The sequence below is a fragment of the Borostomias antarcticus genome (genome assembly GCF_949987555.1).
Source record: "Borostomias antarcticus genome assembly, chromosome: 7".
Lineage (NCBI taxonomy): Eukaryota > Metazoa > Chordata > Actinopteri > Stomiiformes > Stomiidae > Borostomias > Borostomias antarcticus.
In genome coordinates this window covers 21,398,645-21,425,674 of record NC_140240.1, presented here as the reverse complement: position 1 = coordinate 21,425,674, position 27,030 = coordinate 21,398,645, and the positions used below count along the sequence as shown (strand labels likewise).

Genomic DNA, 27,030 nt, shown 5'->3' with positions numbered 1-27,030 from the left:
AAACACATGTGTTTTGTTGTTGCCTAAAGATACCTGGAAAGTGTTATATTGAACCACCATGTTAATCCTTTAATCCATCACCGTCTTCTGTGTTTGTACGTTACAGTGCGAAGTGGTAAATTACATACATGTTTCTGAGCTCTGCTGATACATTCCAATTAACGTCCCAGACACCAAAAACCACAACGTACACGTGATGCAGAGACTGCTGGAGCCTGCCAGCATGGAGGACCGTTTGATCCAGAACAAATATGAGTGGATGAGACGGCCACACCTCAGGAGGGGCTTACTGAAGCGCACAGCCAGGGATGGCCAACACACTGAGACAATGACAGAAAGTAGGATTCTACTATTCTGAACCACCTCAAGTCGCTCAGCGTCGAATGACAGCCAGCAAAGATAGAACTCGGGTCTAAATTATTTAGAGTCCGTAAATGTCAGTTTCCAAATGGTTGGACAATGTGCTTTGAGCTGAGGACAAGATGGCTACTATTTGGTATTCCAAATCATTCAAGCCCCCAACCAGTGGCCAAGTGACCGGAATAGAATGCAGTGGTTTTAACGCAAAAGCCAGTTAATAGTGCTGTGAGATAAAACAGAAGCTAACAGTGAGGTCTCGGGAGCTTCCCCAAGGCTGTGTTGGGGGGCGGGGGAATCTTTCCAGTTCAGGGCGACGCTCCGGATGTCTGACCAGCGCGGGTCTGGTGGTCCCGTGCGTACTGCTCCGACCAGCGGAGCGCCTCGGTGATGTCGCTGGCGCTCCCTGTGCCCTTGGCCACAGTGGCGGAGCCGCCCGCGTTCCCTCCCAGGCGGGTGCACACCGCCAGGGCCCAGTCACTGGCAGAGAGGCCACCCCCACCCTGGGGGAGACAGAGCAGAGGGAGAGAGACAGAAACACCCAGTTATACAGATGAGACACTAGTCCATAAAAAGGGGAGGGGTCAAACTGGGAGACATAAGCGCTACACCTATCCTTATGATCTGTGACTATGACTTCTTAATGAACTGTATTAATGACTTAAGACCTGTATAAATTACTTATGAACTGGATATAAATGACTTTCTTATGAACTGTATATTAAAGACTTCCTCTAGCCCAGCGCTACTCAACCACAGCACGGCATGTCTCTGCGGCCCGTCGTGGACTCGTGGTCATTTGGTCATACCAATAAAAATATATATTTTTCTACTTTCAGTGTGAACAAATCATTTCTAACATTTCCAACCACAAGAGGGCGATCATGCGTAAGCTATTGAGCTAATGTTTGACCCAGATTGCTGACCGTCGTATGAGGAAGTACAAAACGAGTTACAGGGCGAAAGAGCTTTCTGTCAACATGGCCAACTCCAAGCCAAAACGAAAGTTTGCAGATGAACACAGAGTATTTATCATTTCATCCAGAGAGCCTGAAACCAAAAAAGTATAGGAACAAGTTATGTTTGTTGCCAAAACTTTATTTTAGGTAGGTATTTTATTGTTTGCACCAGTCTAAGAGAGTGTGATATGGCTTAATTTCAGTAGTAGCCTACCGGCCTCTTACCTACCTACCTCTACCTATTTGTCCTTGCAACAGTAATCTGTTCATGTTCTCTTCACATTTTGTGAATAAAGCCTAATTTTGTAACTTAATCATTTCATCATTAATGCAAGGCAAGGCAAGTTTATTTATATAGCACATTTCAGCCACAGGGCAATTCAAGGTGCTTTACATGAGACATTAAAAGCATTAAAACAAAAAGCAAGACATTATAGACATTTAAAACAAAAGGCAGGACAAATTAAAAGCATTAAAACAAAAAGCAAGTCATTATAGACATTTAAACAAAAAGCAGGACAAATAGAATACAGGAATAAAAGTTACAGTGCAGTATACTGATAAACATAGCTCCTCTTAGAAAGCAGTGGCAAAAAGAAAAGTCTTCAGGCTTGTTTTAAAAGAACCAAGAGTTGCAGCAGACCTGCAGTTTTCTGGAAGTTTGTTCCAGATATGTGGAGCATAAAAACTGAATGCTGCTTCTCCATGTTTTGTTTTAACTCGGGACAGAAAGCAGACCTGTGCCAGACGACCTGAGGGGTCTGGATGGTTCATAGCATATGAGCAGATCAGAAATATATTTTGGCCCTAGACCATTCAGTGCTTTATAAACCAACAGCAGTATTTTAAAGTCAATTCTTTGACAGACAGGAAGCCAGTGTAAAGACCTTAGTACTGGTGTGATATGCTCCACTTTCTTAGTCTTAGTGAGGACTCGAGCAGCAGCGTTCTGAATTCCATTACTCCATTACTATCATTTTTGTTCAATGAGGTTTGGCCTTATAGATGGAAATGTGGCTGTTTTCTGTGTGTTTCCTTAATTTTTAAACTAGTCACGTAGTGTGTTACAAAATCATTGTCTAAACGTCCAAAATAGGGCCGACATTTTTAGCTTGCGGCCCTTGGACTTTTGGTATTTTGCTGAGTGGCTCCTGAGCCATCTTAAGTTGAGTAGCCCTGCTCTAGCCTCTCAGTCCCTTTCCAACTACAGTGTGTATTTCAGGATGGCACGTGGTGTGGCTAGGTTCTCCACAGAGAACGTATTCCTCCACAGCAGAGGTTTGAACGGTTTTTGAATTGATTTGAATTCTCTCAACACCCTTCACTCTCTCATTCCTCCTGTCCTGGGTGAAGAAAACACGCTTAGACATACAGTATGGTCTCTGAGCAGATACATCTCTGAAACCTGCATCAAAAAAATTTGTGTGTGTCTCTCAACAGGACAGACAGACAGACAGATAGACAGATAGATAGATACTTTAATGATCCCCCTAGGGGGAAATTTGGTGTTTCAGTAGTGGAAAAATTACAGCAAAGGTTGGAAAAAGCAGATACAGAGTATGCATAGTAGCAATAAGCATAAAAAGAGGAAGAACAAGGACTAAATATATATCCATACAGCATGTGTAGAGTATAGTATAGAATAGAATAAGTACACGCATACATCCCGTCTGTACTGAGAGAGTATTGAGGGCTGTGAGTGAACAGGAGTGTGATGGAGTCTCGGGCGTTTACCTTGGGCACCTGGCAGGCACACAGGACCTTCCCCGACGGTACGTGGTGGGAGAGCAGCATGACCAGGCGTCCCGGCGCCCTGTCACTGTACTGGTTCACTGTCTTCATCACCACCTACAGCACACACACAGCACGCCTGACTCAAATACACTGGTCAAACACTACCATGTACACCCCACCTACACACACAGCACGCCTGGCTCAAATACTGTCAAATAGACAGCCCATACTGTCCCCTTTGTGACACCTAGGGACGGGTCCATGATTGTTTTTATTTGATTTGTCTTTGACTCTGAGCACAATGCCACCATCATACAGCACGAGTGCTTCTTCCATGACTGACAGTTTCTAGACCCGCCTCCCAGACTACCTGAACCAATGACGTGCATGATCGTGAAAGATGGCATGAAAGTGATGAAAGTTACACTACTAGAGATCTGAGATCAAACACTAACCCTACTACAAGAGATCTGAAATCAAACACTAACCCTACTACTAGAGATCTGAGATCAAACACTAACCCTACTACAAGAGATCTGAGATCAAACACTAACCCTACTACTAGAGATCTGAGATCAAACACTAACCCTACTACTAGAGATCTGAGATCAAACACTAACCCTACTACTAGAGATCTGAGATCATAACCCTACACTACTAGAGATCTGAGATCATAACCCTACACTACTAGAGATCTGAGATCAAACACTAACCCTACTACTAGAGATCTGAGATCAAACACTAACCCTACTACTAGAGATCTGAGATCAAACACTAACCCTACTACTAGAGATCTGAGATCAAACACTAACCCTACTACTAGAGATCTGAGATCAAACACTAACCCTACTACTAGAGATCTGAGATCAAACACTAACCCTACTACTAGAGATCTGAGATCAAACACTAACCCTACACTACTAGAGATCTGAGATCAAACACTAACCCTACTACTAGAGATCTGAGATCAAACACTAACCCTACTACTAGAGATCTGAGATCATAACCCTACACTACTAGAGATCTGAGATCATAACCCTACACTACTAGAGATCTGAGATCAAACACTAACCCTACTACTAGAGATCTGAGATCAAACACTAACCCTACTACTAGAGATCTGAGATCAAACACTAACCCTACACTACTAGAGATCTGAGATCAAACACTAACCCTACTACTAGAGATCTGAGATCATAACCCTACACTACTAGAGATCTGAGATCATAACCCTACACTACTAGAGATCTGAGATCAAACACTAACCCTACTACTAGAGATCTGAGATCATAACCCTACACTACTAGAGATCTGAGATCATAACCCTACACTACTAGAGATCTGAGATCATAACCCTACACTACTAGAGATCTGAGATCAAACACTAACCCTACTTCTAGAGATCTGAGATCAAACACTAAACCCTACAACTAGAGATATGAGGGGATATGACGGAGCCAAGAGATCTGCTACGACCCGTTTAGAATTCCTGTCATATCGCTTCCATCCATCCAGACCGCTTAGCGTAAAGCGTGTTTTGGGATTGGGCATTCCCAATCCTTGAATGAACTGACTGAAGACATAAGGAGGCTACTATAAAGTATCTTCAGAAGTCCTGAAGCAAAACATACCGATATGGAGTCTGTGTCTATTGTGTCCACAACCACGGTCTTGTCTCCGTTCTTTTTCAGAAGTGTCTGGGCTTTAGCTGCAGCCTACAGGTCATAGAATTAAAGAGAAAGTATTACTTTGTGGTACCATTGCTTTTAGTGTTATGATGATATATAATAACACTACATGAACCGGGAGCAGCACGTGTAATGCTATATACTTTGGATTTGCACAATAAACCATAAGTGACCTTATAACTGTCAAATGCGGCCACTGCTCTGTAAAACAACACATTATTATTACACTGTTATAGAGGAGCATGGAGCTGTGTCTGGTCTCCAGCCAGTGTTCTGTAAAACAACACGTGTTATTACACTCTTATAGAGGAGAATGGAGCTGTGTGCTGAGACTACCTCGTTGGTCTCCAGTTTCCTTATGACGGTGTTGGTGGTCCTCTGTAAAGCTTTGAGGCGAGTCTGTAGCTCTCTCCTCTGCCACTGGGGCACAGGAGTGCAGTCCACCGCCTGGACCAGGAAGAACAGGGGGGGAAACTCAATTCACACAGAACCAGCTGAGCTGAAAGGCTATGCAGAAACCTCAGTGTAGATACAGTATCATCACCATTCTTAACTCAATATCCATCACGTAGCAAACATTTACCAGTATCGCAAAGATTGTATGTGGTATACAATGAAATGCGGTCTCTCATAGTCCTTGAATATCTGTCTGCTGTAACTGTAACACCCTTCAATGAAACATGTCAGAACCGGCCTCTTCTGAGCAACAGAGCTGGTGATGAATAGTGATCAGTGAATTATACTTGCATATGCATATATATTCCTGTCTGTACTCTTTCAACTAAGTCCTTCAGATTGGTTGTAGGGAGGGAACAAACAATTGTCTCAATATTCACTTTTTAAGAGAAACATTTAACTCCACATACAACTGAGATATTACTGTGAGGCATAGAAACATTAGGAAGGTATTGGTACATCTGTATATAGATATAGATAGATATAAATAGATGTTAGGATGGTATGTTAGGACGGTATGTTAAGATAGTATGTTAGGACAGTATGTTAGAATGGTATGTTAGGACAGTACTGTATGTTAGGACGGTAAGTTAGGACGGTATGTTAGAATGGTATGTTAGGACAGTACAGTATGTTAGGACGGTATGTTAGGACAGTATGTTAGGACAGTATGTTAGGACGGTATACTTACTTACCCACTTAGGACGGTATGTTAAGACAGTATGTTAGGACGGTATGTTAGGACGGCATGTTAGGAAGGTACACTATATTGCCAAAAGTATTCACTCACCCATCCAAATAATTGAATTCAGGTGTTCCAATCACTTCCATGGCCATAGGTGTATAAAATCAAGCACCTAGGCATGCAGACTGCTTCTACAAACATTTGTGAAAGAATGGGTCGCTCTCCGGAGCTCAGTGAATGCCAGCGTGGTACTGTGATAGGATGCCACCTGTGCAACAAGTCCAGTCGTGAAATTTCCTCGCTACTAAATATTCCACAGTCAACAAAGTGGAAGCGATTGGGAACGACAGCAACTCAGCCACGAAGTGGTAGGCCGCGTAAAATGACAAGAGTGGGGTCAGCGGATGCTGAGGCGCATAGTGCGCAGAGGTCGCCAACTTTCTGCAGAGTCAATCGCTACAGACCTCCAAACTTCATATGGCCTTCAGATTAGCTCAAGAACAGTGCGTAGAGAGCTTCATGGAATGGGTTTCCATGGCCGAGCAGCTGCATCCAACTAAGCCATACATCACCAAGTGCAATGCAAAGTGTCGGATGCAGTGGTATAAAGCACGCCGCCACTGGACTCTAGAGCAGTGGAGACGCGTTCTCTGGAGTGACGAATCACGCTTCTCCATCTGGCAATCTGATGTATGAGTCTGGGTTTGGCGGTTGCCAGGAGAACGGTACTTGTCTGACTACATTGTGCCAATGAAGTTTGGTGGAGGGGGGATTATGGTGTGGGGTTGTTTTTCAGGAGCTGGGCTTGGCCCCTTAGTTCCAGTGAAAGGAACTCTGAATGCTTCAGCATACCAAGTGATTCTGGACAATTCCATGCTCCCAACTTTGTGGGAACAGTTTGGGGATGGCCCCTTCCTGTTCCAACATAACTGCGTACCAGTGCACAAGCAAGGTCCATAAAGACATGGATGAGCGAGTTTGTGGAAGAACATGGATGAGCGAGTTTGTGGAAGAACTTGACTGGCCTGCACAGAGTCCTGACCTCAACCCGTAAGAACACCTTTGGGATGAATTATAGCGGAGACTGCGAGCTAGGCCTTCTCGTCCAACATCAGTGTCTGACCTCACAAATGCGCTTCTGGAAGAATGGTCAAAAATTCCCATAAACACACTCCTAAACCTTGTGGAAAGCCTTCCCAGAAGAGCTGAAGCTGTTATAGCTGCAAAGGGTGGGCCGACGTCATATTAAACCCTATGGATTAAGAATGGGATGTTACTTAAGTTCATATGCGTGTAAAGGCAGATGAGTGAATACTTTTGGCAATATAGTGTATGTTAGGAAGGTATGTTAGGAAGGTACGTTAGGAAGGTACGTTAGGAAGGTACGTTAGGAAGGTACGTTAGGACGGTATACGTACGTCTGTCAGCACCCCCACGTCTTTGGCTAGGCGATATGCTTCTGGGAGCGCGGCAGCAGAAGAGGCAGCGAGACGCGCCGCCAGAGACTCCACCTCCTGGGCCAGGGCCTGCCCCGCCTCCTGGGCCTGAGGGAAGAGAGACCAACATCAACACAGATCCACTAACACAGGCCTGGGGGACCAACATCAACACACTAGATCCACTAACACAGGCCTGGGGGACCAACATCAACACACTAGATCCACTAACACAGGCCTGGGGGACCAACATCTACACACTAGATCCACTAACACAGGCCTGGGGGACCAACATCAACACACTAGATCCACTAACACAGGCCTGGGTGACCAACATCAACATACTAGTACCACTAACACAGGCCTGGGGGACCAACAACATCAACATACTAGTACCACTAACACAGGCCTGGGTGACTAACATCAACATACCAGATCCACTAACAGACACAGTCACACTGTAGTGCTTTTTTTGATCCACTCCACCTTTCTGCAATTGATACTGACAAGGAGTTGCCGCATGAAGATGAGAATTGGTCACTCGGCCAAGAACGTTAGCCCCGACATCTGCCTTTTCTTTAAAAAAAAGAATGTAAAAAGCACTACAGTGCGACCACACCCTATGCCTCTCTACTGACCAGTTTTTCCTTGATAATGGGAAATGGAAAATGCACTTCCTCCCCCATCAGGGGATCACAGCCCTCAAAGGTCAGACAACAGACCGCTGGCTTTGCCCTCTCCATGTGAGTATGACCGACTGTTTTCCTAGATATAAGTGATGTATGTATGCATGTTTGATGTATTGGGTGCACATTTGGACTTATATGTCTGAACGGATGTTCTGCTGTAGCATCGATTGTTCGTTCAAGCACATTATTATTCAAATGATGACAAAATGATTGTTACTTGAAGTTTGTGTTCACCTAGTGTAATACCAGTACTAAGTGCAGAAGTGCACCCACAGTGACTGCATACCAGTGTTGTTGTGAAATCCCAGTCGAAACTACAGTACAATAATGTGAATTGTAAATGTTTTCTATAAAATTCAGTGCACTGAAAGTACTGTGTATAAACAGTGTCTAGTGTCAGCCCTGGGTCAAATACAATATTTAATACCAGCAAATACTTAAGGTGTACTTCATTGAGCCAGTACAATGAAACCGATAGAACAAAGTGCAAAAACCTGAGGTAACTCAAACGCACCACTGGTATTTTATGATATAATTTCATGATACTTCCTGCGTTAGTTCCATGTATTTGATCCAGGTTCGTATAGTTCACCTGTCTGGCGTCGTCCCCGGTGACGGCCACGACGCGGCTGACCCCCTTGACCATCTGTCTCTCTGACACCACCACTAAGTCCCCGATCGCCCCGGTCCACAGCAGGTGCCTGCATGGGGACAGCAGTTTGACGTTCCGATCTCCCTGAGTTCAAACTGGCCAAACTGGTTGGGGCTTCCAGCCATGAGGGGGATTCTGAATTTATATATAAAGAGTCATATCTCCTATTCTCGCTCTTTTGCAGTTAATGTTAATGTGCTACATGTTGACATGGCAGGAGAAGGTTATATATTTCTGTGATAGACAGTGCCTATAAAATGTATTCAGCCCCCTTGGACTCTTTCAAACATGGAATCAAAATTGATTTAATTTAGTTTTTTGTCAATCATAAACACAAAGTACTAATAAATCAGACAGACAGACAGGCAAGCAGACAGACAGACAGGCAGATAATCAGACAGACAGGCAGATAATCAGGGAGACAGACAGACAGACAGGCCTTACGTTCCACAGCAGAGTTCTACTGATGTCCGTGTGTCTGTGTGGGAGTTGAGCAGGTGGGACACAGGGGCAGACATGGACACCACTCTCACTGGGTCAGGGTACACCTGGGGACAGACGGTGTCATATAATGTATAATTACAATATAGTCTATAATGGTATGCATGTATTACAATATAGTCTGTAATGGTATGCATGTAATAGAATGTATTACAATATAGTCTGTAATGGTATGCATGTAATAGAATGTATAATTACAATATAGTCTGTAATGGTATGCATGTAATCGTTAGGCCTGGTTTAGGTATTGTGGAATGTTGCGGAGATGGACAGGATGTAAAGGTCAGAGGGGAAAGTTTTATGGCACGACCTTCCTCTCACTGACCAGTAGGCACGTAATCTGTAGGCCTCGTTAGGTTTTATGGTCACAAACCCCCTTTTGCCACTGACCACAGGGTCTGCCTTTGTTCAACGGACTGTCACAGTATCAGAAACTCATCATTGTATCGTATTCTCCTGCGTCAGGGACAGAGACCTCACTGAGTACTTAAGGGAGCGTGTGAACAAGTTAATTTGTGTATTCCCTACTGAGCGACTTGTTTGTCATGTTCCTCTGTACCTGAATTCACCCTTCGAGCTCCAACAAATTAAATCTATGGTGTGTTTATTGCTTGGTATTTCTACAAACCTTTTTTTTTTTTTTTTTAGCATTTACACATCAAGCTAAAGAAAAGTGAAATTCTGACACACTTAGCACGTACGAAGTTGCATACGAAGTGACATATTTCACTCTTAAAGGACGTCCAGTCACCTCATCGACAGTCCTCAGTCCTGGGATGTGTTTGGCCCGGGCGAGAGGGACCTCCTCCATGAACACTGACTGGTTGTCGGTGATGATGTCTCTGACACGCTTCTCAATCTCCTGAAGCTGGGAACTGCTCAGAGATCCCTGGAGAGACAGCCACAGAAAAAAACTACAATGCTGCTGTCATACGTGATCAGTTTTTACAGCGTCACATTTTGCATTGTTTTATTTTCATATATTATAAAAATATTCAAATATGGCATTTAAATACCAGCAATAATACATTTCAATGTGCAATTTGCCCCCGGGGATTAATAAAGTATTACTACTACTAATAATAATAATACGTTACTAATTCTTACATTTATACTTACTACTATTTATTCCATTATTCTACGTCTATTCTGAAAATGTTTCCCGTTTTGCAATATCAAGGAAGATGTTATGGGAAATGTGCTGCTTGGTTGTAACGTATAGCGTATAGCATACTCTAAGGCTGGTCATGGGAGAGGTTGTAATGTTTAGCGTCCTCTGGGGCTGAAGTGGGGCAGGTTGTAGCGTAGAGCATATTCTGAGGCTGATACGGGGCATGTTATAATGCATAGCATACTCTGAGGTTGGGCAGGTTGTAACACATGGCATACTCTGGGGGTGGATAGGGAAGGTTGTAACGCATAGCGTACTCTGTCGGGTGGATAGGGGCAGGTTGTAACGCATAGCGTACTCTGTGGGGTGGATAGGGGCAGGTTGTAACGCATAGCGTACTCTGTGGGGTGGATAGGGGCAGGTTGTAACGCATAGCGTACTCTGAGGCTGAAGTCGAAGCGCAGACGGTCGGCCGCCACGTGAGAACCTCTCTGCTCCACGCCGGGGCCCAGGAGCTCACGGAGGACAAAGTTCAGGATGTGTGTGGACGTGTGCTTCACCATGCAGGCCAGCCTTTGAGCCTACACCACAGAAAACAACAACAAACATGTGGTAAATGGACTGCATTCATATGAAGGCCTTTCATTCACCCATTCACACACACAGTCACACACCAATGGCGGCAGCTGCCATGCAAGGTGCTGGACAATTTGGGGTTCAGTGTCTTTGCCCAAGGACACTTCGACATGTGGAGGAGCCGGGATTTGAACCGCTGACCCGGGACAACCCCCTCTACCTCCTGAGCTACAGCCGCCCCTTCAATTCGATTATCTATCCATAGCTTCTATTTCTATCTACTGTATTCATAAAGTACAATGTATCTGATTCCAAAAAACATTTGAGTTCCAACAGAAACATCCGATAGGATTTTCCAAAACCTCATAGGATTCTATAATATTTCATAAAAATCCATTAGACTGCATCATGGTTCTTTCGAATTCTAATAGACAATAAGATATTATTCTATTGCGAAATGTTTCGATTTAAAATAAAAAAATCGAAGGCATACATAAGTAAGGGATAATACACAAGGTGTGCTATTATCTGAAAATAAAGCACAACACAGGGGTAATTACCCCACGAGGCCAAGCCAAGTGCATTATGTTTCGATAACAGCACACCTAGGAGTGTATTATCCCGCTTATAACATGGACACTTGACAAAGGTTAAAAAATATGTGCCACTTACTCATATTTTCTACATTAAAATATACAGAAATTGTATTTATGCTTTGCTCACTGCTGACTTATAATTAAAATGTGTAGATAATCAAAAGGTTATGCAAAGGGTAATTTCAAACTCATTTTGAGCAAATGTCAATATTCATATTGATAATATATCCAGTGCACCTCGTCCAGGTGTAGTTGGAGCTGGTCCCCTGTCTTCAGGGCTTCAGCAGTGGTGACCTGGTGAAGCACATATCCCCCAGCAAGCTGCACCGCCTCCACAGGGTACAGGACATCCTGGACAGACAGACAGACAGACAGGCCTGGTGAACCACATCCCTCAGCGAGATGGAGAGGGAGAGAGGGAGAGAGAGAGAGAGAGAGAAAGTGAGAGAGACAGAGATTTTTCCATCCATTTTATATAGATAATGCTCTAGTATAAAACCGACCTGCAGGCCGTCTCTGATGAAGTAGCCCTGGTCGTGAGATTGGCCCCCTTGCTCTGCATAGAAACAGGTTCTGTCCAGCACCACACCACAGCGCTGGCCCTCGCCCACCTCCGAAACGAGCGCTCCCCCGAAGTACAGGGCCTGCACGGTGGCCCGGCACGGCTGGAAGACTGGGGAAACGGAAAAGGTCCCGTTACAACAGGATTCAATTCAAACTTTAAAGGGGCAGTAGGCGGTTTTTTGATTTCCTGTTAGACCTGGGGAAACATTTTGAAAGATTTATAAAAATGCAACCGATAAAATCCCCGTCCCTCCCTTCAGGCCTCCCGCTAAAGCCACTCCTCCAAACTGGGGGAAAACAAATGACACTCACTAGGCAGGGAGGTAGGTTGACAGGCAGGTAAGCCATCAATCATTTCAAGTTGGCCACTCAAAATGATTGGACGCACTTATTACAGTCCTGCAACTTCCACAGATTACGGATTTATTTCATTTTATTTTCAGAGCGCTTTATTTACTGATTGCTGTTGCGGATGTAATGAGAATTGCAAAAAATATAACAAAAAGTGCTTCTGAGCCAAACCGCATACTGCACCTTTAATGTACTCTGGGAATTTTGTTTGCAGAAAAGTGTTTGCAGAAAATTTACTTAAAGGATAAGGACTCTATGTGCTACTAACCCTGCTCTGCCTTCCCTCTGCCTTCCCTCTCCCTAGTGCCTCTCTCTCTCCCTCCTATCTTCTAACCAGATCCAGTGGATGCCCCACTGTCACCAGCAGACCTCCCGAAGTCCGATAGATACCCCTGTGTCTGCTGTGGATGATGTAGCATGTCCGTAGAATATTCTCTCTCCTATGATGCTTTTAGCCTCTCTCACTCTAAAATGTAATTTAATGCAATGTATTGCTTTATAAATGTTCTTAGCCGGTAGACAAACATAGACATACTCCTGGAGCTTGCTCGATCGCCTTGTTGAGAGGGGTCAGGGAAGAATTTTTACAGCTCACTTATCTGGCCCCCGGGTGATTACTGTTTTTTTGCTTCCCTCTGGAATATGTAGAGTGGGTCGTATGCCCACCTCCCTTGTTCTCTGTAAAGCGCATTGTATTGCCTCTGGGTATGAAATGCGCTATACAAATAAAGCTTTGATTGATTGATTGATTGACACTGAATTTCATGTTTAGCCATATTCCTGGCTTCCCTGGCATGTATCTGACTAGTACAGGTTAAAATATTTCTGTTTTGTGTAGTACTAATTTCACCGAACATACAACAGCCATCCCTTCAAGCTGTAAACCTCTGCGAAATTCGGATTCGGATTAATTTCGCGGAGGTTTACAGCATGAAGGGATGGCTGTTGTATGGTGAAATCGGTACTGTTTACAAATTCCTGTTGTTTCGAAATGCAGAGGCGAAAGGACCTATGGTGTTTACAGGACGACTTCAGAGCTTGGTAAGCATAAACCATGTAATTCCTGAACTTGAAATCCACGTATATCATTCTTGAGTTTTTCGAGTGTGCCCATAGCTAGCAACGAGCCAGGGTGCGCGCCGACGTTATTGGCACAGAACTCTGTACTGCACAAAACATAAATATTTTAACCTGTACTAGTCAGATACATGCCAGGGAAGCCAGGAATAGGGCTAAACATGAAATTCAGTGTCCTTATCCTTTAAATATCAACAGCACAGTTATTCTGAATAGTGTACCATATCTGTAGTTGTATGAGACTGTACCACATCTGTAGTTGTATTATACTGTACCGTATCTGTAGTTGTATGAGACAGTACCGTATCTGTAGGTGTATGAGACTGTACCATATCTGTAGTTGTATTATACTGTACGGTATCTGTAGTTGTATGAGACAGTACCGTATCTGTAGTTGTATGAGACTGTACCGTATCTGTAGTTGTATATGAGACAGTACTGTATCTGTAGTTGTATGAGACTGTACCGTATCTGCAGTTGTATGAGACTGTACCGTATCTGTAGTTGTATGAGACTGTACCGTATCTGTAGTTGTATGAGACCGTACCGTATCTGCCATCGTGGCCCAGGCTGTAGTGGTATTTCGGGGAGTCGTCTGTGTGGGGCACTCCTCGGCTCTGTAGCTCCGCTAGGCTGTGTAGGTCCAGGTGGACCGGGGTCTCCCCGTCAGACGCCTGGGTCTGAGACCTCAGCTGCACAGGGAGGAGGGGGGGGGGGGGGGGGTGGTTCAGTACCAAGGAATGGGGGTGTCTGAACCTGAAATTAACTTTCCCCAAAATACCTTCCCTATTTTGGGTGAAACGTCATCATCTATATAGTCACTATGACGTCACTATAGTCACACTATGACATCATCACCTATAGTCACTAGTGTATATAGTCACTCTATGACATCATCTACAGTCACTATATATAGTCACTTTATGACATCACCATCTATTGTCACTATATATAGTCACTCTATGACATAATCGTTTAAAATCTCAATAATATATAGTCCCTGTATGACATTATCATCTATAGTCACTATTCACTCTATGGCATCATCATCTATAGTCACTCTATGACATCATCATCTATAGTCATCCAACCGTGGTCTTAGGAGGGAGAGGGAGAGGGAGAGGGAGAGGGGGAGAGAGAGAGAGAGAGAGAGAGAGAGAGAGAGAGAGAGAGAGGAGGGATAACATGAGACAAGGCCCTGGCAGTAAACAGTCTACCTTTTCACTCTGGATGGCCAGCTGCTCCAGCTCCTGCTCATCCACGCGCCGGCCCCTCTCCTCCAGCATCAGGCTGACCAGGTCCAGGGGGAAGCCCAGGTTACAGTGCAGCGACCAGGCCACAGGCGCTGGCCAGGGGCACAACCACCAAATCAGGAAAAACATCAGAATACCAACACAGTCCATACTGTGTGTGTGTCTGTCCATCTGTCTATCGATGGCCTTGTTTGCCTTTGGCTTCTCTATTGTAACAGTCATGTCACACAGACACCCATCACACCAAGAACTGTCGTCTGAGTCCTAACCAGCTGACCTGCTCCTCCCTCATCTCCCCACATCCCAAATAATGTTGATAAACTACATGAAAGAACAAAACTAGTAGCCACCATGGCATTTCAAGTGTAGTTCATTCAATTTCATAGTTTGATGATGCCATCATTAGTCTGACTAGTGAGGCTACAGTTATCTGACACGGAGAAGCCTTCTGTTAAAACTGAACTGGGAACAGAGTGTGGTCCTTCTAAACTGACCTGGGAACAGCATATGGTCCTTCAAAACTGACCAGGGAACAGCGTGTGGTCCTTCTAAACTGACCTGAGAACAACATGTGGTCGTTCTAAACTGACCTTAGAACATCGCGTCAACGTTCTAAACTGACCTGGGAACAGCGCGTGGTCCTCTAAACTGACCTGGGAACAGCATGTGGTCATTCTCCATGCGCTGGAGTGTGCGGTCAATGACTCTGCGGCCCTGCTTCAGAGACGACAGGAACTGGGCCTCGTTGTCATTGATGATGTCCATGATCTGTCAGAGGGAGTGCACTCAGACGACCTCATGCGGGAAAAATAATTACTACTATTTTCAAGCATAATTCAATCCTTCAAAATACTGTATGTACATTTTGTTTTACCAACTCTATAACACATCTGTAACACCACTGCAATACGTTTGCAAGGTGAATCATTATGGTATTTGTCTACAGTGCTTGAAGTGTCCCCGGTAGACATGCTCTTACCCCATCAGTGTCTTTCAGTAGTTCAGGATAGGCCTCGCCCTGTGGAACAGATCAAGAGGACATGGACTTCAGATGGTTCAAGAAAAAAGTAAGAACGCAGAAAAGAATCACTGAGTTCATCATTATCTTGTCCCTGGGATTTTAAAGCTGCAATCGTTGATTTTGTTCACATTGTCAAAACTAATTAAAACCACCTGATATCAGATTGTTTCAAAGAGTCATAGCGTCTAATAGCGTCCTACTTCAACGACTCATCCCTACCGGTCGTCTGTCTGTTGTTATTCCAGCATTCCTGCCTGTGTTGTCGATATCTGGCCCGTGCCTTTGCTCCGCCCCCCATGCCTTATATGGCTCATGGTCATTCATTTTAGCCTTTCGTTTGTAAACAAGTCTCTCAGTGCCATCTAGCGGAAGTTATTGGTAAAATAAAAACAGTGATTGCCGCTTTAACTGATGGCCTTGTGTTCATGGTTCAGCATCGACGTCCCTCCTATGGACCGACCGACAGAAGGAGCAGTGTGTGTGTGTGTGTGTGTGTGTGTGTGTGTGTGTGTGTGTGGTGGAGGGGGGGGTAGTTCTGTACAGCGGCAGGCTCAAATGGACCAATCAGTTTGATGTTCTGTATGTCTTCACTTGTGAGAGCTGGCGTTTTAATTTTTCAGACCTCAGCAGGATATGACCTCCGCAGGATATGACCTCAGCAGGATATGACCTCACCAGGATATGACCTCAGCAGGATATGACCTCACCAGGATATGTGCCACAGTGGGCACAAGGCTGGCCAGCGTTCCCTCAGGAGCCTGCAGAATCTCCGTGCAGAACCGTACCGCCCGCCTCAGGATGCGACGCAACACCAACCTACAGCACACACACACACACACACACACACACACACACACACACACACACACACACACACACAGGTGCATGCGAACGCACAAGCGCACACACAAACCCACACACCACACTAAATGACGTACTCTGTAGTAGATTAACCTTCTTCCTCTTTGGTTTATTCATCCTTCATCCCTTTATTCATCCCTTTATTCCTTGCTTGTCATCATGTGTTTTTATTCCTCTATGATGTCATTGGGTGTTTATATTCCTCTATGATGTCACCATGCATTTTTATTCCTCTGTCATCATGTTTTATTCCTCTATGATATCATGAGTTTTTAATCCTCTATGATGTCATCATGAGTTTTTATTCCTCTATGATGTCATCATGTTTTATTCCTCTATGATATCAAGAGTTTTTAATCCTCTATGATGTCATCATGAGTTTTTATTCCTCTATGATGTCATCATGTGTTTTTATTCCTCTATGATGTCACCATGTGTTTTTATTCCTCTATGATGTCATTGTGTGTCATCATACTTTTTCCCTCATGAACCACAAACACAAAATCCCTTTGAGTATGTCTGTCACTAAGTGACCACCGTACTGATGACATTGTTAAGCCCTCTGCAAACTGCAGCCGAAAGAGCCACAATGACTAAGCTCCCATTGTTTTCTATGGAAGCCCGCATACTGGCATCGTTCTGCCAGCAGCCAACAATGTCGCCCCTATTTTTATGGAAGGGGGCAGCCGACAATATGAACCAGCACTCACGGACATCAACATCAAAATAAACTGATATGTGCGGGGCCAATCAACACAGCGCTGTGCGACAGTCTTGCACGGGGGACTTATGGGGGACTTTAAATGCCATGTTGTACACTGCGCATGTGCCAAGGTATCAAGTGCCAGGTTACTCACTAGTACGTGAGAAGTGAGCAGCTGAGTGGAAGTGCAGCTAGAGGCTGCCATTGTGTCGAGCAGAGATTAACAAAGTATTAAATGGGTACAGTTGTCGTTGAAGTTATTGGACTAACAGAGTGGCCATGATCAGCAGATTTACTCACTCTGCCCTAGACATGCCCGGGTAGACCCAGACTCACTCTGCCCTAGACATGCCCGGGTAGACCCAGACTCACTCTGCCCCAGACCCACTCTGCCCAAGACTCACTCTGCCCCAGACTCACTCTGCCCCAGACTCACTCTGCCCCAGACTCACTCTGCCCCAGACATGCCCGGGTAGACCCCATCAGCGATGCACACGGCGAGGGTTCGGGCGTGGTCGGCCACCACGCGGTACGCCATGTCCACTCTGCCCCGGTCCGCCTCGCCTGTCCTGCCCTGGTACTCTGGACACCCGGAGCGCTGGGACACGAGACACACACAGGGAGAAACACAAACAAACAGCACTGAGAGAGACATGCTGGGAGACCAGGCAGAGGGATCACATCTGCAGAGTGAAGGAACTTCACTTCTTCGGTTCTTCTCGTTTTCTACATATTTATATTTCAAATCTTGCTCACGTTGCTCACATCCTCTACAGTCAACACAAAGTTAGCGTCACACTACATCCCACCACCTGAAACTCCCACTTAGCCAGCTACCCCGCCCCGCCCAAAGCTAGTTGTCCACTGGCTGTAGTAGCGCAGCTTGACCGGTTCACCTGGGTCACGGTGGCTCACCTGGCGGAGGGCAGAAAGCAGGGGGGTGAACAGGTCTGTGTCGTAGTTGGAGCGTTTCCCCTGGAGGACGGTGACCAGCCGCTCCAGACCCATCCCTGTGTCCACGCTGAACCGGGGGAGCGACCGCAGGCTGTGGTCAGCCTCTCTGGAACAGTCAGAACCACACTGAATCACAGAACCACACTGAATCACAGAATCACACCGAATCACAGAACCACACTGAAACACAGAACCACACTGTGTCACAGAATCACACCGAATCACAGAACCATACTGAAACACAGAACCACACTGAATGAAAGAACCATACTGAATCACAGAATCACAGAACCATACTGAATCACAGAACCACACTGAATCACAGAACCATACTGAATCACAGAATCACACTGAATCACAGAATCACAGAACCATACTGAATCACAGAACCACACTCTGACTATCTGTCAGTCTATCTGTCAGTCTATCTGTTAATCTACCTGCCAATCTCTGTCAGTCTCTGGCACCAACATGTCAAATGACTGGTCAGTCTGGAGTAATGCATTTTTAAGGAAACAAGATGAAATTAAGCAACAAGTCATTGCTTGATCCAAGTTGAGGCGAGAATATTTTCAATGTAAGTTAAGATAAGCTTTTAAGCCCCTTACACTTAAAATGGTCGAAAAAGAAAACAAGCTAATTGTACATGGCCCTCCTTCTGTATCTATCTTGTACATAATATGACAAATAATCTTGAGGTTCAAGCACCTGTTGTACTGCATGAAGACCAGGTTCCAGATTTCCACCACGTCGGGGCTGTCGGCGTTGACCAGCGGCGCCGCGTTGCGCCCGCCAACGTGGTCGTAGTGGATCTCCGTGCACGGACCGCAGGGCCCCGTCTCTCCCATCTCCCAGAAGTTGTCCTTCATCCCAAACGGTAAGAGGCGCTGGGGCGGCACCCTGCCACACAAAACCAACAGGTCTTGAAACAACCTGAGAAGTGCTGTGAGAATGAGGAGGCCTGTGTGCTTTTGACTACGTACACAAGAAAATAGGCTGTGATCACGTAGAATTAAAGTCCTTCCCAGATCCTTCCTCTTAAGCACCTATTTATATTTTGCTACTCTTGTACATTGGCTTTAGTTCTAGATGATGCTCTTAGTCACTTGTTTAGAAAGGAGATGCACTGGTGAGTTCTGGCGAGTAGTAGTACTCTGACTACCTATGTTAAATGCAGTTATTCTAAGTTGCTTTGGATAAAAGTGTCTGCTAAATCACTGTAATGTAATAGAATTGTGTCCAGTTCAGGGTTGGGGAGTAACGGATTACATGTAACGCCGTTACGTAATCAGATTACAAAAAAACAGTAACTGTAATCCGTTACAGTACAATTTAAAATATCTAGATTACAGTTACATTTGCTTATTAACGGGGATTACAGGCATGATTACAATCACCGCTCGCCTCCTCATCAGTTTTACAAAATAGCTTTAAAAAAAAAAGAAAAAAAGTAGTAGGCTAATACAAATTGCACGCAGCGCGCCAACAAGATTCCCACTGATGTGCTCGTTGGACCCAAGCCCCCAGGATTCGAAATCTAAAGTGAAGGCCTATTGAACCGCGCCATCTTGGCTAGATTTGTAGTCATTTTGCTATTTCCGGTGACTTTTGTACTTGCGCAGTTGTGCTTTTCTGTCCGACGCGCGTCCACGCACGTTCCCGGCTCTCCCCGCTTTGATTTAGCAATGAAAACCGGCTTGCATATTAACCTGTTTTTGTAAAATATATCCATTGGAGAAATTATTTTTTCATCCAGGCATCTTAGTTTTAACAGGTTAAATATAACTGAACATATTTTGTTTGCTAGTAGATGGTATTCATTCCGTTCGCGATAACGTTATTGCAGCCAGGCTAAATTCCTCCAGGGAGCCAGTGACAGGCGAGTTGAAAAGCTTCACTCCCCGCCAGCAGGAGCTTTGGCCGCTGCTACCGCATCTCGGATAACCCGCTGAGTTCGTGGCTGCTATTTCACATTCGCCCTTGATCAATCCCAATACCGATCCATGGTAACAATGAATCAATCGTTCAGATCGGCAGTGCTGCATGCATGTTACAACATCATTGTTAGCTTTATTAACATAACCATAGCCTACATTTATCTATCTAACGTTAGGCTATCCATCTTACACCAGTCGGCCATTCGATAGCTAGAAGCGGTGCCAACGTTGACCGTGGACGTGGACGCGCGTAGGACAGAAGTACAACTGCGCAAGTACAAAAGTCACCGGAAGGCCAGAAAAGCACAACTGCGCAAGTACAAAAGTCACCGGAAATGGTCAAATCACTACAAATTTGCCAAGATGGCGCGGTTCAATAGGGCTTCATTGTTGATAGCGGTCAGTGAATGGAGTGGCTGTATCCAGTTCTATTAATACATCCATGGTTGGACCACAGCTGCCAGGCAGACAGCGAGAAGCACGGGCATCATGGCAGAAATACCGCAATGTGCATTAAAATCATGGAAATACCAGCATTTTTTTTATTTACCTGTCACAGAACAACAACAATATTACAGCACAGTGTAAACTATGCCTCCCAGCAAACAAAACCCTCTCGACGCCAAGGACTCAACGTCCAACCTGAAAAAGCATTTGCAGGTAAATTAACGTTAGCTAATGTCAAACATTAGGGTAGCTAACATTAACCTTACTTCCACTGACAGCTAAATTAGCTAGCAGTAGGCTTCTACAGTATAGCACTAATGTTCAACCAGACCTAAGCGCCCATTCAGATTATTTTCACTCAATAGTGCCTGTCGGTGTTATTCAAGAGCTATAACTAACTGCCTGGGAAAACTGGTCAGTGGGTGCTTTATCCATAATATATAAGGCTGTGTGTCCACTGGCAAGCTGTATAACTGAATAGCGTCAATCACAGCTGCTTAGAATGCATTAGAGCTGGCTCCGACGTTTACACCTAACGTTAGCTACGTTAGCAACGAGTGTCGTGTTTTGCAGACTGCAATTAACTAGCCAAGGCAAGATGACACGCACGCACCCTAAACTCTTGGCATTAACACTTGCTCTAACTGGGCGGGCGCTGGGCAACTGCTGTTTCGCTATGTTGTCAGCTCTAGAACACAGAAAAAGAATAAATAATGTAGGATTTCTGGTGAAATACACAGTACATTTTATATCTGGTGAAATACACAGTACATTTTATTTAAAGGGTTCCACATATGCTAAACTCAATCGAAAATGTATTTTTCACCCTCATTTCGGTTTTTGAGAGTCTTACTGATATGCCCAGTCCCAATTCCTAACACTCGCTGCTCTCTCTGTATTGCCCGTGAGCGCTTTCCCCCCCTCCCCCCTCCTATCAATTGCTCCATTTTCCAGAAGTGGGGGCCCTGACGTCACGTTTTTTGAGAATTTGCATACTTCGCCCCTGATTAGCATATTTAGATTGTTGCGTAGGCCACCTTATCATTTACCTAGCCTCGCGTCTCCAGTCTCTCCTACGAGGATGGACATTAAATTTGGTAAACGGTGCCATTTCCTTGGCTGTTCTCTAACAAACAAGCCTCTCCACTCCCTCCCACGCGATAAAAGAAAGGATAAGTGGTTGAATTTTATTTATAATTGTAATATTCCCGAAACCCTTCCTAAATCAGTCTTAGTGTGCGCTGCGCACTTAACTCGCGAATCGTTCATAAATCTCAGCCAGTTTGAACAAGGACTTGCAAAGTTCCTGCTTCTAAGGAACGATGCTATACCAACTGTTCGTGAAGACGCTGAAACTGTAAGTACAAAAATACCAAACTCCACGAGTTGTGCTTTGTGTGTGTGGATGGTGGCTGTTGTAGCCGGCGCGCTAACGTTAGTATTATTCTAACAGGCACTTAGATTGTTTACAGTTGGCTCGCCTATTTGCTATTTTGGTAATAACGTCAGGCCTATGTGACTGCTATTTTAGCCTCCTGGTTTAACTAAAAAGGCTCGGGTACATTAGCCAACAAGTTGCTGGTAAGCTATAGACCTTTTTCTGTGCAACGTGATCATCCTGTTTCGAAATTGCACACGCATCGCTGTAATGACACCTGTCAATAGAATCGATGCATTTGATTGATGCACCTGGTGGCAACCCTAACCCTAACGGCTGGTGGTTGTCGTTTTCTGGATCGCTAGGCGGGTCAAAATCGTAAGGAACCAAATTAGCTGCCATCTTTTCAAAACAGCAAAGTGGGCGGTAACATTACCTGGCGGGAACTAATTGTTAACTAATAATAATTAATAACTAACAATGGGAGTAATAACAATGTCGGAGAAGACCCTGTGCAAGACCCCACGGTACGCTACTGCATTATAGACAGACAGTCCTCATTACAATAGGAGTAGGACACTTCAAATCCTATAGTAATTAAATTTTGTATAGGATGTGATGCACCAGTCGCTCTATGCCTATGTGGTTTATTTTCATTGATTAGACTGACTGTTGACTGGCACAGCTTTAGGTGGTGATGGAGAAATTAGCTTAATGTATTGATGCTTTTTTGTGCGTAGCTGTAAGCCAGCGCACCTAGTATAGCGTTCGTCCGGTCATCACTCCCTCCCTCCCTCCCCTCCGTTACTGCGGACAATGTTGGCCTGCATTTCTCTGTTGGCACCACAAGAGGCAGTAGTCCCAGCACACCAAAATCAAGAAGGACACCAAAATCAACCCGCCGATCTACACTGCACAAGTAGAGTAGTGGTGAGAGCATTGGACTCCCACCCAGGAGACCGGGGTTCCTGGTGGGGATGACTTTATGTTATCATCAGTGTAACTGCTTTAGCCACTGACCGCCACCATTAATGTTATGGAAGCTGCTGCTAGTTGTTGTGAGCCCATGAGCTAACTGGCTATCCCGCTCTTATTGTGCTGGATTAGCATTGGAAGCATTGGAACTGATGTGTCCAGGTGACAAGACCTATCTTTATTTATCAAACATTACCGTCCTACCAGTCCCGCACAGAAACAAGCCAGCCAACACACATAAGCCAGGCTTGACCTGGCCTGGTTAAAAGTAACCTTCCCAACCCTGGTCCAGTTGAATAGGGGGAGTAGTATAGTATTTAGGGGGAGTAGCGGATTGTTTTATGGTTGGGCTTAAAACTCATTTACCCCAAGCTGAGCCAGATCTAAGACTCATTTACCCCAAGCTGAGGCAGATCTAACACTCATATACCCCAAGCTGAGGCAGATCTAAGACTCATTTACCCCAAGCTGAGGCAGATCTAAGACTCATATACCCCAAGCTGAGGCAGATCTAAGACTCATTTACCCTAAGCTGAGGCAGAACTAAGACTCATTTACCCCAGGCTGAGGCAGATCTAAGACTTGTTTACCCCAAGCTGAGCCAGATCTGTCGTGTCTCGTCGTCGGAAGGTAGCCCTGCGGTGGAATCTCCGGCAAAGTAGGAGACATAGAGGCGCCCCGGGGGAATCCCATACTCCTCTGTCAGCAGACGCCACGCCATGGCACAGGCCTCCTCCTGCAGTGGACACAGGAGGTCAACCCCCGTTCTGTGAGATTCTCTTAATGTGTGGATAAGCTCGTATGTGTACAGTATGTTGGTCCTGTAAGCCTGCCAGCTGTCAAACACATGTACATGGCCATAGAGACCAGAGGCTTTGTATCGGGATTCGGGACGAGGTCTCAGACAGTCAGTGAGTTCTGTTCAGCTCTGCCTCTTAGCCTGTCACTCTCTCTGCTTTCACCCTATCACTCTTCTGAACGAAGAGAGCATCGAACGTCAGCAGAACTGCCCACCGTCCCTTAAAAAGCCCACCGGTCTCTCCCACCTTGAAGTACTCCCCAAAGGACCAGTTTCCCAGCATCTCGAAGAAGGTGTGATGGTAGACGTCTCGGCCGACGTCCTCCAGGTCGTTGTGCTTTCCTCCGGCCCGCACGCACTTCTGGCTGTTCACTACGCACCGGTAGGACGCCATCTCGCTGCGAGGGTCCACGGCTCCCAACAAGATGGGCTTAAACTGAGTGAGAAGGAAAGAACACATAGTTCCCTTTTACTAGGTTCAGGTTCAAGTATAGCAAGAAAAGGGTAGTACTGCATCGCATCACACTCAATCTACCTCCCTATTCGGTAGTAGCCAAGGGTAAGTTACTTACTTACTTACTAGCCAAGACTATCAAAGTCACTAATACAAACGCCCATCTTTTTATTTTTTTAAACAATGTTAAAATGATTGACATTCAGATAAAGTGAAAGCCAAGCACTTCATAGCCAAATGTGAGAGGATCCCTGTACCATAACGTTTGCTGTGGTTATTGGAGCGACTAGTGTTCAATCAGAGAATAAAGATCTTCTCCAGTTAGATGAGTGGAACTGGAACCCCAGGACAACATGACAATAAAACTCAGTATGTGAAGTCAAACCAGGCAGGTTATTCGTCGACTATTATACACCGTGATATGGTGGTTTTGTGCCTTGGTTGCAAAGTATGCATCTGTGGTGCAAAGAGGGGTGTTGGGGTGCAGATTCGCCGATTAGCTGTAGGCTACGTACAGCGTGTAACTATAGTTACATCATGACATGAGCTAACTGTTTTAGTGCTAGATATATTCATGAAATCATATCAATTTAATCTAATACTATTTACACCCCAGTCAGTCTAATGCTATTTGGTTCATAAGAGATTACCTGGTTCATGCCTGCGTTGACGAACAGAAGACTTGGGTCCCCCCGCGGACGAACCGGAGAGGATGGCACACATTTGTGCTGGTGTTGCAACTCGAAAAAATCTATAAACGTTCGTCTCACTCTTTTTGAGGTGAAATGTGTTGTATTCTGGGAGTATGACCTTGACAGACATCTTCTCAGAACTAATAAAGGGCTTAAATTCATGTTTTTGAAAGCATTGTTCCGATATCTCAGAACTCTCATGTGCGCCGCCATCTTGGTAACTCTTCTTCTTTTGTGGGTTTAACGGCAGTTTGCTTCCTAAGCGGTGCATCACCGCCTTCTGCTGGAGTTAAGAAACTTGTCCTCCTTGTCCACCACCACCACCACACTTCAGTAAGCCCTGTAACCCTGCCAGTACACATCCCCACATTCCTTCCATCATAACCTTCCTTTCAGAGACATATTTCTGGCAGTGAACAAGGGCATGATCGACAGTTTCCGGAACCACCAGACACAACTCACAAAGTCCAGTAGGATGTTTCCCAATAAGGTGGAGAGTCCCATTCAAGTTGCAGTGGCCAGTATGCAGCCTGGTCAGTAGGCCTACAATTCCCTCCAGTCTCTCACCACCCACCCTAGAATGTACCCTTGACATTAGGGACTAAAAATGTATTAGAGATCTGCGAGTATACAGTATTTTGTACCAAGAAACCTACCCATTACAATACATTTAAGACAAAAATATTTAAAATCATTATTCAGCATATTGATCTGATTAGTTAGTCACTCCTGGGTCCATACATTCAAATCCGCCCACTCCACTGAAGCTGACTGAATATACTGATACCAGGCAACAGGTGTACACACATTCATTATTTTCATGGTGCTTAGTATGATTGGTCACCTCTATAAATGGATGGTAGTTATATTCAATGTACTGGAACCACACGAGGTCATTAGGGTGTGGCCCCATTACTCCAGACTGCAATACTGTAGAACAGGGGTCTCAAACTCAAATTGGCTTGTGGCCACTGCTGGTAGCGTCAACTCATAGGAGGGCCACTTCAATGTCAACTTAAAGTACTATTAACTATAAGTGCAATATTTCTGAAAATGTCATTTTTCATTTCCATAACTAGACTCACAAGTCAGTCTCTAAATGTTGGGAGACTATTCCATAGCTAACATTTTCATCATACAAATTCAAACTGGTTTCTATACATTTTAATATAATTTAACAGTTAGTGCAAATCTTTTTTTCCTCCTCTTTTATATTTATCTTTATCTAGCCAACATTTGTACTTTTTTCTATTTTAGTTGCAAGATGCATCACTACTGTAAGCCTGCCCTGGACCTGTAGGCCTACTTGCATTTATTAAAGTTCAAGTTTGTTTCCATTTCTTGCCACTCTTCAATACATTTGTATGCTCCTACTCTATTTCTTGCCAGACACTTATCTTGAAATACTGCCGAGACGTCAGCCCTCTCAGCTATGTGGCTAGTTTTTCCTCTCGTCTCCCTACTGTTCTCCGTGTTTAGTAATGAATAACGCTTGCCATTATATTCCTTTAGAACGGCGACTCTTTTTCTTGCATATCCGGCAGGTAGCTTTTCCATTGAAATCCACAAAAAATACTGCAATGTCCATCTTTCTTGAAACTCTGTGTTTCCAATGTTAGTTAACCATGTAAACAGCCTCTCGGTGGCGAGCTGCATTGCGTAGTCGCGTGCGGATTGATTGCACCTGTGACTTTTTGCGGCATTCACCTCGCGCGCTGCGCACAATAACAGAATTTCTCCCCACGTTTGAGCGACTTGGATTTCGCATCGTAGGCTTGCCTGCCGGCGCCGTGTTCAAGAAATTATTTTGCAGACCGGATTACATTATATTTTTGCCATCATGTCCCGAGCCGGATGGAGGGGTGGGGCGGGTCGCAAATTGCCCGCAGGCCGGGAGTTTGAGACCCCTGCTGTAGAATCTTGAATCTGAAAACAACCTCTGTGCATTTCAAAGAGGGTTGGAATAAAGAATTATAAAAACGCAAGGCATACCTCAATTTCCTCTTAAACATGTCTTACAATCAATCGCTATTTTTGTGAAAGGCCTCACTACTGTGCATATTGGATTCCCTATGCGTCTTTTGATGTAATCAAATCATACGAAGACTGTAGAAGAATTAATCC

The 27,030-nt window shown here is 44.8% G+C and overlaps 1 protein-coding gene across 1 annotated transcript; it reads right to left on the bottom strand.

Moving 5' to 3' along the window:
* Positions 1–94: 94 nt before the first annotated feature.
* aars2 (alanyl-tRNA synthetase 2, mitochondrial (putative)) lies at positions 95–25,109 on the bottom strand. The gene is made up of 22 exons (XM_084441176.1): positions 24,865–25,109; positions 24,008–24,196; positions 23,552–23,697; positions 18,933–19,124; positions 18,186–18,330; positions 17,723–17,868; positions 16,414–16,522; positions 15,665–15,703; positions 15,339–15,453; positions 14,650–14,777; positions 13,980–14,124; positions 11,944–12,113; positions 11,678–11,791; positions 10,709–10,849; positions 9,909–10,046; positions 9,101–9,204; positions 8,597–8,705; positions 7,298–7,423; positions 5,075–5,185; positions 4,682–4,765; positions 3,051–3,164; positions 95–860 (listed from the first exon to the last, which is right to left on the bottom strand). Exons 1-22 carry the CDS (start codon positions 25,105–25,107, stop codon positions 666–668), a joined length of 3,003 nt encoding a protein of 1,000 aa, XP_084297302.1. The 5' UTR covers positions 25,108–25,109; the 3' UTR covers positions 95–665.
* Between the last annotated feature and the right edge of the window lie 1,921 nt (positions 25,110–27,030).